We start from the raw sequence: 13,902 nt of genomic DNA on the forward strand, positions 1-13,902 counted from the left end.
ATCGACTGCACAGAGACCGATTAAGCCCGATAACTGATCGACTATTTACGGTCGACCATTGTGCTGAGATTTGGAGACCAACTCCTTAATCGATTGGTCACGTGCTGAGGATATAATTTGGTGAGACCGATGAAGGCCCGATCGAAACTGGCCGATCCCGACCGGTTGACAACCCTGGAAAAAATCGGATTCCGAGACGGATCTTTACTGATTCGACTCTAAACCCGACCCGTCTATAAGTTACCCAATACAGGATACAGGATATACTTAGATGATTTTTAAAACCCTAAAACCCGGGCAATTTTGTATTATCTCTTCGTTCCCGCTCGAGCTTTCCCAATCTGCCATGCTTTGTTCGTTTTCGTAGACATTGTAATCTTCGCTTCTAGAGATCTTTTCTTAACTTTAGCGTTACAGTTTGTCATTATTTTTTCTTTCTCTATTCCTTATTTATTGTTGTTATTCTTCAGATTCAGATCATCGTAGGGGACTGGAGTCTTAGGGTTTCATCCTCCTCTGCAAGGTAGGATGATGTACGGGGACCAGCAGCAGCACCAGCAGCAGCAGCAGCAGCAACAGCAGCCGCCGCCGCCGCAACCACAACCGCAACAGGGCGGCGATTTTCTCAGGCCACTTCCCCCAATGCGACAGCCCTCAGCTTCTTCAACGAATATCACATCTGATTATCAATACTCATCGGGTTCTATGCCCTATGACTGTAAGCATTATATTCTCCTTGTTATGACTATTTGGATTTGATAGTGTTGACAGCAATCGTAGTATACTGTTGCAAATTTTGTTCTTATTTGGTGCCGTTTGGGTATTACTAAAATCAAGTCTTATTCATGTTGGATATGTGTGTCTATCAAACCTGATATTAAGCTGAGAAGACTGATATATCGGCACTAGAAAATGATCTGAAAATTTGAGAAGAGAAGAAGAAAGATAGAATAGAATAATATGGACTAGGCCTCTCACCTAGAAGTTACTAGTATCCATAGTTGTCAAGACACCTAGGTGACCCAAGGTGTTGGAGTGCCGCCTAAGCGCTTAGGCAACAATGCGCCTAGGCCCCCTCGTATTTTTTTATGTATCCATTATATCTAGTATAGCAATAATATAATTATGCTTACAACATTACAACAACAACAATACAAATTGAATTTAATCACTAATTTGCCACTATATATATTTATATAGAAACATCATTGCAGCATTACAACAACAACATTATGTTAGAAACCATATTGTTTAGAGGAAAAAAACATAAGTAAACAAGAGAAGTGAACTAGTGAAGTTTGATTTATTTAATTATTTATTTATTTTGGGTACTAAATCCCATGATTCAACTATATACAAACTTGTACACAAGCCAATAAAAATGTTAGAAACAACATTATTCAGAGGGAAAACAACGTAAGTAAAAAAATCAACTACCCAGGGACCCAAACGTCCCAAGGCGCCTGCCTAACCCTTGGTAACCTGCTTGGATGCCTAGCCGGGGCCTAGGCGATGCCTTGAAAACTATGCTAGCATCTCAACAGCCCAACTTGGTATCCCACCAAGGGCTTCATTGAATCTCACAGCTACGGAGCTCTGAATCTCACAAAACTAACAAGCAAAAGCAATGTTTGAATCTCAAAATCGTGGGGGAGTTGTGTAGCCCCTTCTCTTTATTTATAGAACTAAGGGCAGAAAAAAAAGGAAACTCTACCATGTGTGGGCTAAGGAGAAGTTCCATTACAACTAAAAAGAAAGGGCGTACCTAGTGCATGAGGCTCCTGCAACTGTAGGGTCTGGGGACGGTCATAATGTATGCATCCTTATTCCTTACCTCGCGGTCCTCGCTTTGCGGAGGTTATTTCCCAACTCGAGCTTGTGACCACTAGGTCGCAATGGAGCAACCTTACTATTGTGCCGATGTTCGCCCTCTCAAGCTCCATTACAAGTAAAACTTTTGAGTCTCTAGAAACTCTTGAGAAAATAAACATGTAATTTCGTATAGGCCTCAATTCCCTTATATTTTGGCTTATAGAATTGGCCCATTACAATAGAACGTCCAAATATACAAAGCTCACGGCCCATATAACATGTTAGGCTCAAAATTATGCTTATTGGTCATTTGGTCCATTCTTGGTCTAGTCTGACCCAACCGATGGCCTTGGTTTGCTGGTAGTTTGCTGCTGCATCAGAGCAAGATGTCAACCAGTAACAATCTGAAGTAAGAAAAAGATTCAATGGGCTTATTTGCAGGAGAATGAGTAGATATGTTCAGATATAAAGTTTGGCAACAAACTAATCACTACCCAAACAGTTGTAAGCAAAATGTGAATTCAAAAATTAACAAACAGGGCAGCCGCCTATAGCAGGTTAAATAAAGAACAGCAGCAGAATTAAGAAGATTAAGAAGGAAGAGAAGGGTGGATCACACCTGAGAAAAGAGAATCAGAACTGAAGTGTCAAAGAGTGAAGAAGAAGGGATCAATTGATCAATCTCCAACAAGAGCAACCAGGAACCATGACTTCAACCATGCGATGGGGAATACTCATATATAAACTCTTTAAAGATAAGAGTTGATAATATAAGGTTCTAGAATCCATGTTAAAAGGGTTTGGCTAGGGTTTTTTCTGGTGCGACCTGATGCTCTTCCTTTATCTGGGTTTGAGACTGGCGGCAAATGCTGGCAGAGTATAACTCCAAAAAGGGTTACTAATCAGAATGTAGAACTTAAACTAAAACTCCTAATAGCAACTATCGATAGCTAACTCTCTTGTAATAAAAAAAATAGTCTATAAATTATCCCAACTAACTACAAATTATCCCCACCTAACTACTTACTCCCTTTTGCCTCTGTTGGACTCGTGCTTGGATTTCTTCAATCTGGGTTTCAAACAGGATATCTGTTATCCAGCCAAGCTTTTGCTACTGCATCATCATATGGTTGAAACGAGTCGAGATGCAGGTACTCCTTGCTGAATGGCTCTCAAGCTAGAGGAGAAGCTTCCGGTTGTTTCATTTACTGTGGTGAAGTAAGCTGTAGACATGCAGGCCATTACCCACTTTACATACTTCAATCCAAACCCACCTCATACATTATGGCCTCCTAGAATCCCCACTGTACCAGATTACTAAACTTTTTCCAGGTCAATATTCTGGACCCATCTTCCCTATTTGCTATATAATCATTTTGATTTGCACAGGCACTTCCTTGACCACCTTGCAAAGAACTAGTTTTGGAAGTTGGAAGTATTTGTTGATCTTGAATGAGTTGTTTTGTCCAGGAAAACCTCTTTGTAAAATCTCATGTGTAAGCATACTAGTAGTAATAGATCTGCATTTGTCTGATTTACTCTTACTTCAAAATATTGGTCGAAACCACTGAGATTGCACGATATATTTCGGTTTTAACAATGGTCAAAACGAATCTGGATGCGATTCAGTAGGAATGCAAGGTTTCAACCAAAATTTTGGCATTGTCGATCAAAATTCCAGTTTCGGCACAAAATGCATATATTAAAACTTTGTTATGACTGAAATTTCAAGCCATTTCATGGGTTTCAAGTGGTTTCACCTGTTAGAGGAAAAAAACCTCAAAAAAAAAAAAAAAAAAAAAAAAAAACCCACGATTTTGTAATTTTGGCCAAGTCACCTACATTTCTTGGTGGAACAAAGTGTTAGGGACTACTACAATGCATATAACATTGACAGTTTGCAGCATTTGAGCAAGATTTGTGTAAGATTCAAACTTAGAAGTATACCTTTTCCCCCTAAAGGTTTTGAGGCTTCCCAAACTCTGTGGTACGGACATAGAATTGGAGGAACGGTTTTGTAGGGGTGATTTAACCTTGGTTGTCACTTTTACTTGACTAGATGTAACACATACTTGTAACACTTTGACATTGTGTAATATTAAATAATTTTTCTACATTTCTAATGCATATTTTAAATTTTATTTGAGTTTTGTGTGTGATAATACTAATTTATGTGTAGAATAGGCTATATTTAAGAAAGCATACAACTGGGTGTGCCGTACACTACCAAACTAAGGTACAAAGCTAAACTACCATTTTGGGTGTGTGTTTTAACAATCTAAACATTCCATTATGTTTAGAGATTCTTACTTAGGGTTTTCCTGAAGTTTCAGGCTAAAATATGACCATTTGACCACCAAAATGCTCTATCAAAACCATAAGCTGAAACATGCAGGGTTTCGGTTGTTTCGCGAAATATTTCGGTTTCGATCAAGATTGAAATCTAGGTCGAGACCAAAATTTAGAACCTTGGATTTACTTGGATAATATCTTAAACTCAGATGATGGTCTATTTATGTTCCCTTAAGCATTGCAGGCTTATTCAAGGCAATATTTTCTTAATTAGCCCTCTTTTTGTGTGAATTTCCAAATAAGTTTAGTTTTTGTCTTGATATATTCTTGCAGGTTTCCTCAAGGTAATTTTTGCTTGTACCCCATAAAATTGGTTGTTGGAAAGGTGCTAGTGACTGTAGTTATTACTAATATTTATTTATAATTGTTATGTACTTTTACAGCTCATGGGGACAGTTTTGCTGCCAAAAGAATTAGAAAGCTTGTTCAGCGGAGAGCTGTTGATTATACTAGCACTGTTGTACGATACACACAGGTAAATATTTGTACCATGTAGACATTAGTACTCTTTGCAACATACAAATCTTTTATATTATGCTTCATTCAGATCATTTGCTGAGAATCCTAGCATCAAGTGATGAAGTACTTAGTTTCCTCTGACAACTTTCCTACCGGTCCGGTTCTTTTCATTGATCAAATTCAATATTTTTGTTGGACCTAGAAGGTTCCAATTATATATTATGTGTTTTGGATATGAAAACCATTGCGTGATGTGCGTTTGGGTGTACTACCATGTGTGCTAAGAGATTGATGATACCCAAGCTACTGAAAAGGTTCAGCTGGAGAACGAACAAGGCATGTTGATTGAATGCAGAATTATGAAGACCGTCTTCCGCGTACAAGGGACGATCTTCCGTGGCTTGAAAGATCAAGGAGCTGAAAGCAACATCAAGTTGAAAGATCCTTTCAAGGATAATATTAGGATTTGAATATGAATGGCATATAATTTGTAATCCTAATGTGTATGATTAACAAGATGTAAAATAAAATAATGACATAAAAAAGAACCTAAATGGAAAAACCAAGTAATTAGCTGGTTTAACTTAGAGAGTTGTCTAAGTCTACTGTCCATAGTTCAAAAACTCGGCGAGATCTCAAATATCTCGACCTGTTCGAAATGAAACCATATACAAAACATAGGACTAGCAATGTTTCAATTGCGACAACTGAAATTTTGGTACAGTTTGTACCATCTCGCCGAAATGACACAAACCCATATATAAAAAGACCATATCTTGCGAAATTTGACTTCACTTCGTCTGTTTCGTGGGTTTCGACCTGGAGAAGGGGGAAAAGCCTGGAATCTTTATTTTTTTGCCACATCACCACTCAATACTACTGGGCAGCTGTGGACGACTACTCGTTTCTTCGCAAACACTATGACGTGGTATACTAGCATTCATATGTTATGCAAATGGAGGACAATGCACGTTGGTTCCATTGGACCATGAGTGGACTCGATCCAACACGTCATTATTCATATCAGTAGACAATCACGGACTCATAGTATTGTATTGTTGGGACATGGAAGACTAGGGTGTCTATGACATGCATTTTTCACTGAACTTGGGTGTCCATATAATATGCATTGTTTAGTATACTTAGTAGTTTCTACTTTGAGTCTTTAACTATTTCTTAAATAATTATTCAATATTATGTGTCTTCATCTATTATTGCATAATTTACTTGTTTACAGTATTGTATTGTTGGGACATGGAAGACTAGGGTGTCTATGACATGCATTTTTCACTGAACTTGGGTGTCCATATAATATGCATTGTTTAGTATACTTAGTAGTTTCTACTTTGAGTCTTTAACTATTTCTTAAATAATTATTCAATATTATGTGTCTTCATCTATTATTGCATAATTTACTTGTTTTACTTGCCAACTATATCTCATAGCACTCGAACAATGTGTTGAATAGGCAAATATTACATAAAGGTTCGACATTTACTACCAACCAAGGGTGCAAATCCAAAACACCCAATTGAGTGCTTTTTTTTTTTACAATTTGAAGATTTAAATATGTTAACATCACCTACTTCTACTTGTTTCCATATATCTTCAATTTTGGACCCAATTTGTCATGCTGTGTCTTTGATATACTTTTTCAGATGTCATGTATATATTTTGTTTGGTTTGTTTGTCAGTTGTAGTCTTGTAGAAGTTTGGAAGCTGCTATTCATCTCTTGCATATAAGCTAGCTCATCATGGTCTACTTTGATGTTTCCTTTCTATCCTCAATTTATTGTTGATATTTTTACTTTCCTTCCCTAACATTCATTTAAAACACCTAGATACTTATAAGTACAATTGTTTGACCAATGCAATATAATTTAATCTAATATACAAGGAAACAAGAGAATAGAAACTGCTCTTCCATCATTTAAGCATCAGCAGGCTCAATATGAGTTTGCTTTTTTACTTCTGAGAAGGAACTTGGCACGCCATACTTTTGGGATATTCAGATACATTTTCAGGAATACTGATCAACTAAATTTACATTGCTGAGACTCTGTTTTTTTTTTCCTTTTTTCTTTTTGTGGTTGTTTTGTCCTATTCTCAATCTCCATGTGTCGACAGTTATTGGGTGACCTGTTTTCCAGATCAAAAGTCAAGTTTATTTTTACAATGTCAGAACTTCATAACCAGCAGTATCCTTGGAAGTTCTATGGGGATGCATGTTGATTATACATTCTGGCAAAAGAGCTAATTGTCGTACAAATAAATGCGAATAATCTTTTGCAGACTCGCATGTGGCAGCGGGACTCAAGGGACAGGACTGCATTGCAACCTACACCAGCGGCAGCAATTGATGTTAGTTAATATCCTTTATGAAGTGTGAAATTTTCTATTAGTACTCTCCCTTAAAAAAATTTCCTTTACTATAGTTATATCGAGAATATCGCACTGCATATCTTGATATTTTAACTTATTGTCTGTTGCGTTTACACTTTGTTTTTCTAGCTCCTCCCCACCTCTAGGAGCAAAAAAGAAGCCCTTTTTATTGTATGCTTGTTGAATTAGCAAGTCTGCTTTCCGGACTTAACTTATCAATTCATTTCTGATGGTTTATTGATCAGGGGAGTTAGGGGTGGCAATTCTCAAACCCATCTAACCTGCTCAAACCAGACCTGGTTAATATGTTGATTGGATTTCATTTTCAGCATAGGTCTGGATCCTGGGAATATTGAAGCCCTTTCGAGCCCAATCCAAACCAACACAAACCCTCAATTACCTGATTATCATATAGCTATCAATGTAAATTTTATTTAAACTTCTTTTTAAATATTTTTTCAATTTTTTTTATTTATTTAGGCGAATCCATTGAGAAGCACCTGCTTATTCAGGTTGGGTCTATGTGATGTTACCCCCTTATCTGAACCTGCCCACTGTTATGGGAGTTTGTACTTCTTCTTAACTCCTAATTGTTTCTTTTCATGTTTGTTGGTGCACAGATGTTGCCAACTGTTGCCTATGCAGATAATCCATCTACAAGCTTTGCTGCAAAATTTGTCCATGCGTCAACAAATAAAAATAAATGTCCAATCAATCAAGTCTTGGTAAGTAAATTTGGATTTTTCTCCTATATTCTGAGGAGTGAAGTAGGGTGTGTTTTTCATTTGCTCATCTATCTGAGTGCAAGCAGTGTTTCTGTTGATGTTCTTAAATATGGCTGCCTCCTCTTCTTGAAATGTTGATTTGAATGTTTTATAAGGCTTAAGCAGGAAATATTTATATCTTTTATGTGTATTTTTGGCTTGATTTTAGTTGTAGTCCTGCTTCTAGTTTAAACCCAAATGTTCGATCTTCAGTTCCCTACATTTTTGTGTATGATGACAATAAATGTTTCTTTCTGTTGCTTGCTTCACTGTATAAGATTGAAGTTATAGAATAATGGAACAGTCCAAGGATATAATTGTTTGCTTTTATATTTTTAGTTTTGCTTTATTATCTGTTCCCAAGGTGTTATTGTTTGAATTTGTGACGAACTGTATTTTCTTCTATTAAAGTGGACTCCTTCAGGGAGACGTCTCATCACTGGATCACAAAGCGGTGAATTTACACTTTGGAATGGCCAGTCGTTTAATTTTGAAATGATTCTTCAGGTATGGAGTTAGAATTTTGTAGTTTCTAGTTGACGGCCTATTATGAAGGACTAAACAAGTAAACAGAATTTTGCTTGGATGTCAATTTTATGTGCAGGCTCATGATCAGGCAATTAGGTCGATGGTATGGAGTCACAATGAGAACTGGATGGTCAGTGGAGATGATGGGGGCTCAATAAAGTATGATAACCTCTCTTATTTTAGCTAGCATATCTATTTGTATCTGTTTTTATGGTAATTTTTGTCTCTTATATGTGAAATACTTGTTTCTAGGTATTGGCAAACTAACATGAATAATGTGAAGGCTAATAAATCTGCTCATAGAGAATCAGTTCGTGACCTGAGGTACATGTTTCTATTATCCTTTTCTGGATGTATTCTCCCTTACATGTCTCATGATTAGGTTGTTTAACACATACTTCGTGGAACAGCTTTTGTAGGACTGATTTAAAATTCTGTTCGTGTTCCGATGATACTACTGTTAAAGTTTGGGACTTTGCCCGATGCCAAGAGGAGCGTTCTCTATCTGGTAACATGCCTCGAGCACTAAGTTTTGGAGTGATTTTGGTGCCTTAAGTTTGAGAGCAATCTTCAGATCAAGAGTGCTGTTTTGAGCACATCAGTTAGCATATTATTTAGCGTTTGCTCCTCTTTAAATAACACACTCATGTGTCCTGTTCTCCACTCCATGATATAAATTTTAACATGTTTTTATTATGTGGCTCTTGCCATGAGAATTATAAATGTCATCTTATCCAAGTAGTATGTTACTGGTATTGTATAGTGGCGATGGAAAAGTTAAGACCAGAATAGCTTGGTGGCCTTGAAGTTGAAAAAAAATAGATGTACACGCAATGCCCTCCCTGACAAATGGTTATGATTTGGTAGGGAAGAGCAAGTGGGGAGTAGTTGGATTTATGGAGTGTGCTGGTACTAGGGTAAGGAATTTCAAAGAATGAATGTGGCTTTTGGATGGCATGTGGAAATAGATCATGAATACTTGTTCTGTCTTTTCAAATCTTTAACACACAGGAATTTATTGTGAGAGACAATAGAGAAACAACATCTGGCCCTAACACCACACCAACCCAAGGCACTGACTCAGATCTGACAAGTGAGAAACAGATCTCCATATAAATTGAACAATAATTATTCATAAACTCTCTGCAAAGAGTAACTAGGAAAACAATCTCCATTTTTAATGAAGAAATATCAGTAATTCAGTATAATATATATTAAAAGTTCAGAACTGACTTCTAACAAACAGAAACAATATATCCAGTTGAAACAGAGTTTGAATTCAAGTTCAGCATCGGCACACGATAGCAATAAATTAGCAGCACCAGCACATGATAATGATAGTGATAAACTAGAACTTATCCACACACACAAAACAGGGAAGAAGAAACAAAGAAGAGAAGAGAAGAAAGGGGGAAAAAAGAAAGAAAGAAAAATGAATCAGAATAATAAATTCCAGCTTGGAAGGGCATACACTTAGACTGTACCATAGATAGCCTGAAAGGGCAGAATGTAGACCACAACACAGTTGTCAAGGGCGTCTAGGCTCCTTGGTCGCCTAGGCAACACCTTGACTTTTTGTTTCTGTCGCCTTGATTTTTTCCTTAACACCTAGGATTTCCTAGACACCATGGCAACTATGGACCAAAAGATGTGCACCCTTCTTCAATGCAACAATTGCTTACACTAGACACAAAATATTTAGTCCAATAACAAACTTCTCAGTTCTGCCACAACTAAAAATAAACAGAATTACAGAAGGAACCAGTACCTGCGGTAAAGAGAAGTGAATAAAAGTGAATTAAAAAGAAAAACAGAATATAGACAATACAAATACCCAAAACAGATTAACTGAGAAATAAAGGAGAAAAATATACTAAAAAAATACCTGTGGTAATAAAAAAGTGAAGAAATAAAGAAAGGAAAGGAAGAAGAATAGTCGAGGGTTTCGTCTCGTGGAAGAGAATAGTTGAGTTTTTTCCAATTTCTGGTTGTCTCTTTCCTTCTGTTTTTGTTTTTTGGTTTTCTTTTGTTTTGATCTTTTATAGTCTCTGATTCCATGAACTAATCTGCATACTAATCCTGTACACAAGCGAATAAAAAAGTTAGAGATGGAATTAAACAATTAAATTATTGTAAGGTTAATAAAAAAGAAAGAAACTATCCACAAAAAATCTACTGTCTAGCTCCCAAGGCGGGCCAAGGAATTCAAGGTGATGCTTCGGTGACACCAGGTTACCAAGATGGTCGCCTTTTGAGTATGCAGTAAAGCGACCACCTGCCTAGCCCCTCTAGCAGAGCCTTGACACCTAGGCGGTGGCTTGACAACTATGGCACTGAGCAGAATGATACTCCAAGAATGCAGCCAAGTCCAAGACAACAGGAATAGGCATATAGAAGCCCCCACCCACCCCCAACCCTGCAGAAAAAAATGTCATTTTGATTTACTTTTTGTGTTCAGTCAGGTTCGCCAAGTATATGTGCAGTGATCCATTGATCTATTTGGTACCATGAATTCTTTGCTGTGTATTTTCAAAGAATGTTGTCCTCTCAAGTCAGTGAACTCGTCACTATCACATGTTGACTAGCCAAGTAATAACGATTATTCGATTAGCTTCTTGGGATCTGACCCACAGTTTATATTTTACAATGCCCATGACCTATATATTCTTTACTTCTTCTAGTAGAAGTGTTGGGGTTTTAGTTGTTTACATAGAAACCACAGTTTACACAGGGCACTGTGTTGACTGTTGAGGCAATTGTCTAGGTGCCTTGTTCTTGTGTTTTGGTACGCAGGTTTATATGTGCATTCATGAAGAAATTTAAGTGTGTAGAGTTTAAGCCAGTATGATTTCTGTCAGGATCATATATTTGCTATGTGCAAGTGTAATGGATTAATGTCCATATTCGAGTGTGGGTGATTGGATGCCTTAGTTTTTGTTTGCCAAGGTACATAAAAGCTCTCTCTATTATGTATGCTCCTTGCCCATTGTTGCCAATATAAAGGGTGATATTGTGTTGCTCATAGTTATTGCACACTAGTTGTTGATTTTGCTTATTGTCAGTATCATGTGATTCATCTTGCTTACCCCTGTGCCTTTCTTGTCTTATTTTGTTGTCGACTGACAAAACTACTTGATATGGACAAGTGCCACATGGTCCCTTCTCGGTGAACTAGTCACTATCTTTGTGCCTGTATAACCTTTGACTACAAATTGTTTTTATTTATTGGATACTAATACATGCTGGAATTCTATATTTTTTTTTCCATGTATAATCCCTTTCAGCCTGCATAGTGGACTGAGAATGTTCAAAGTTTTTGCATGTGTTGGTGAATTGTGAAATAACCTAAAATTCCTGAAATTGTGCTTTGAACTCAAACAGGTCATGGTTGGGATGTTAAGAGTGTCGACTGGCACCCAACAAAGTCTTTACTAGTTTCAGGTGCATAGCCATACCTATATAATTTGGTAAGTGGATGTCTATTCTCTTGTAATTTCTAACTGCTGTACTCTCTTTTGGTTGGTGTTTGCATTGTTAGGTGGCAAAGACAACCTTGTGAAACTTTGGGATGCAAAAACAGGAAGAGAACTGTGTTCATTGTAAGTGGATCACTTGATGGTAGCATGTAGTTTATTAAGTAGATACTTCTGCTTAGCCATGCCTTTCTCTTGCAGTCATGGTCACAAAAATACTGTTCTTTGTGTCAAATGGAATCAGAACGGTAACTGGGTCCTAACTGCTTCAAAGGATCAAATTATCAAGGTGGTTGACTTGCCTTTCTTCGAAGTGATTATCTTATTTTTTCACAAGAACATGACATTCTTCATTGTTTACTCATACTTTCAAATCTACTAGTTCAACCTAATATATGGAATAAGGTTTTGTGATTATGCTTTTCCAATATATGTTTTTCCTCTCTTATTTTTTCCAGAAGATTCAGATTTTCTTTGTTAACTCTTGCCATGGGCCAACTGCTAACTGGTTATGGATTTCAAACATGGTTATATGGGTGATTTCATCCTTACATTAAACATTATATGCATCCCTTAGATTTTATAATGGATTTTCTTTGCCAATTTAATGTTCACAAAGATTTTCACGTATCAATTTTTTTTTTCAAGCAGTAGTTTGAAATGATGCAGAACTGGTTTTTATGCACTATTCAGCATTTAGCTGCATCTCTTTTTGTATGGCTGTCATACAAATTATATTTTATCTATGGATAGTAACTTAACCTTTTCATGGTTAATTTTCAGCTCTATGACATAAGAGCTATGAAGGAACTTGAATCTTTCCGTGGGCATCGCAAGGATGTGACTGGTTAGTGTGATTTATTTTTCTGAAAACCTCATTATTGTTTGTGAATTTGTTGTTGGGTCTTTCCTGCTTCATTTTTATTTTATTTTAATTTTTTGGGGGGGTTGGGAGAGAGGGGGTTTGGGGGATTTAACCAAGAGATTGTAACTATAGGTTGAGGGAGTGGATACGTTTCTAGGCCAAAATATGCTTTTATATTTGTCAGCTTATCCTGAAATTCTGTTGGCGAGCGGAGAACCTGACTAATCGTGTGTAACATGCTACATGAGTGCTTATTATGATGTTTTCTCTATCTGTGATATCCAAAATGGACATCTGTTCTCTCTCAGTTACTTTTCCAATTTCAAACTCCTTAACTGCTGAAGTTCTAAAACTGTGAACTGCATTTCTTATAAAAATTATCTTTGTCCCCTCTGTTCTCTAATTATGCTTGGAGAAAAGAAACTGCTGTACATATCCTTGCCATTTCTCCAAAAGAAAATTTTGAACACCAACATAGGTGGTATGAAGGTCAGCGTATTTGCCTGCTGTTATCTTGTGGTCCTTGGTTCTGGAGTTCGTGGCCATGAACTTAGTAGTCTTTAAGGAAAATGTGGAAAAGATTCTTTGTGCCAAAATCATCAACACAGATGGTAAAGCTGAGGTCCCTCATTTGCTGATTTGTACTTCTCAGATTTCTTCCCTGATGCAGAACCAAGTGTGTATTTAAGGAAGAAGAAGAAGAAGAAGAATAAGGCAGCAGCCACGATTTTGAGTTGGCTACTGTCCAGCAGTAACCCACGGTTCTATTGGGTTATTTTGTTTTTAATTTTTTAGTCATGTAATAAACCAATGAACCGGTTGGTTCAATTGATCTAGTTTAAGTCATGGTCAAGTCTTGTGGACCAAGTTTAATGTGGAAAAGGTTCAGCTAAGAACCACTCTACAGTAGGATCAGTGACAGGTTGCAGCAGAACATCATAATAGCAATAAAACCGGAATTAGTAACTTAGGAGGTAGAGATCAAACCAGTCTGTAGAACAGTGTCAAATTTAGGTTGAGTGAAGATGGAGGTGAAGGGATGCGACACTCCAAATTTCAACCAATTCTGATGGCTGTAGACTGTGATATGAAGAGGACTTGAAAATAGAAGGTTTAGTACAGAGGGCAATCTGGCCAGCAGTTTGGGAAAGCCAAGCACCATCGAGTGGACCTCTTGAGGGTCTAAATCAGTCCTCCAAATATCACTGTTGATGGGAGGAAGGATGCTGAGATCAAGACGTTCGAATCAGCAGCAGAGAAGAGGGGA

General features: G+C 37.2%; 1 protein-coding gene across 4 annotated transcripts in view; it reads left to right on the top strand.

Moving 5' to 3' along the window:
* Positions 1-267: 267 nt before the first annotated feature.
* The window catches only part of LOC122651980 (flowering time control protein FY), a 35,494-nt gene continuing 21,859 nt past the window's right edge, over positions 268-13,902 (top strand). The window contains exons 1-13 of one of the 4 annotated variants that reach the window (XM_043845585.1): positions 268-391; positions 471-718; positions 4,548-4,639; positions 6,916-6,984; positions 7,626-7,730; positions 8,181-8,276; positions 8,374-8,456; positions 8,550-8,621; positions 8,708-8,805; positions 11,679-11,738; positions 11,836-11,896; positions 11,972-12,059; positions 12,554-12,617. In XM_043845585.1, coding sequence (XP_043701520.1) covers positions 529-718; positions 4,548-4,639; positions 6,916-6,984; positions 7,626-7,730; positions 8,181-8,276; positions 8,374-8,456; positions 8,550-8,621; positions 8,708-8,805; positions 11,679-11,738; positions 11,836-11,896; positions 11,972-12,059; positions 12,554-12,617 — 1,078 coding nt within the window. In that variant the 5' untranslated portion in view covers positions 268-391; positions 471-528. Of the gene's footprint in view, positions 392-470; positions 719-4,547; positions 4,640-6,908; positions 6,985-7,625; positions 7,731-8,180; positions 8,277-8,373; positions 8,457-8,549; positions 8,622-8,707; positions 8,806-11,678; positions 11,739-11,835; positions 11,897-11,971; positions 12,060-12,553; positions 12,618-13,902 lie in introns of all 4 variants that reach the window. The other 3 variants (XM_043845586.1, XM_043845588.1, XM_043845587.1) reach the window with 3 other exon arrangements.

Source organism: Telopea speciosissima, chromosome 2 (genome assembly GCF_018873765.1).
Source record: "Telopea speciosissima isolate NSW1024214 ecotype Mountain lineage chromosome 2, Tspe_v1, whole genome shotgun sequence".
NCBI lineage: Eukaryota > Viridiplantae > Streptophyta > Magnoliopsida > Proteales > Proteaceae > Telopea > Telopea speciosissima.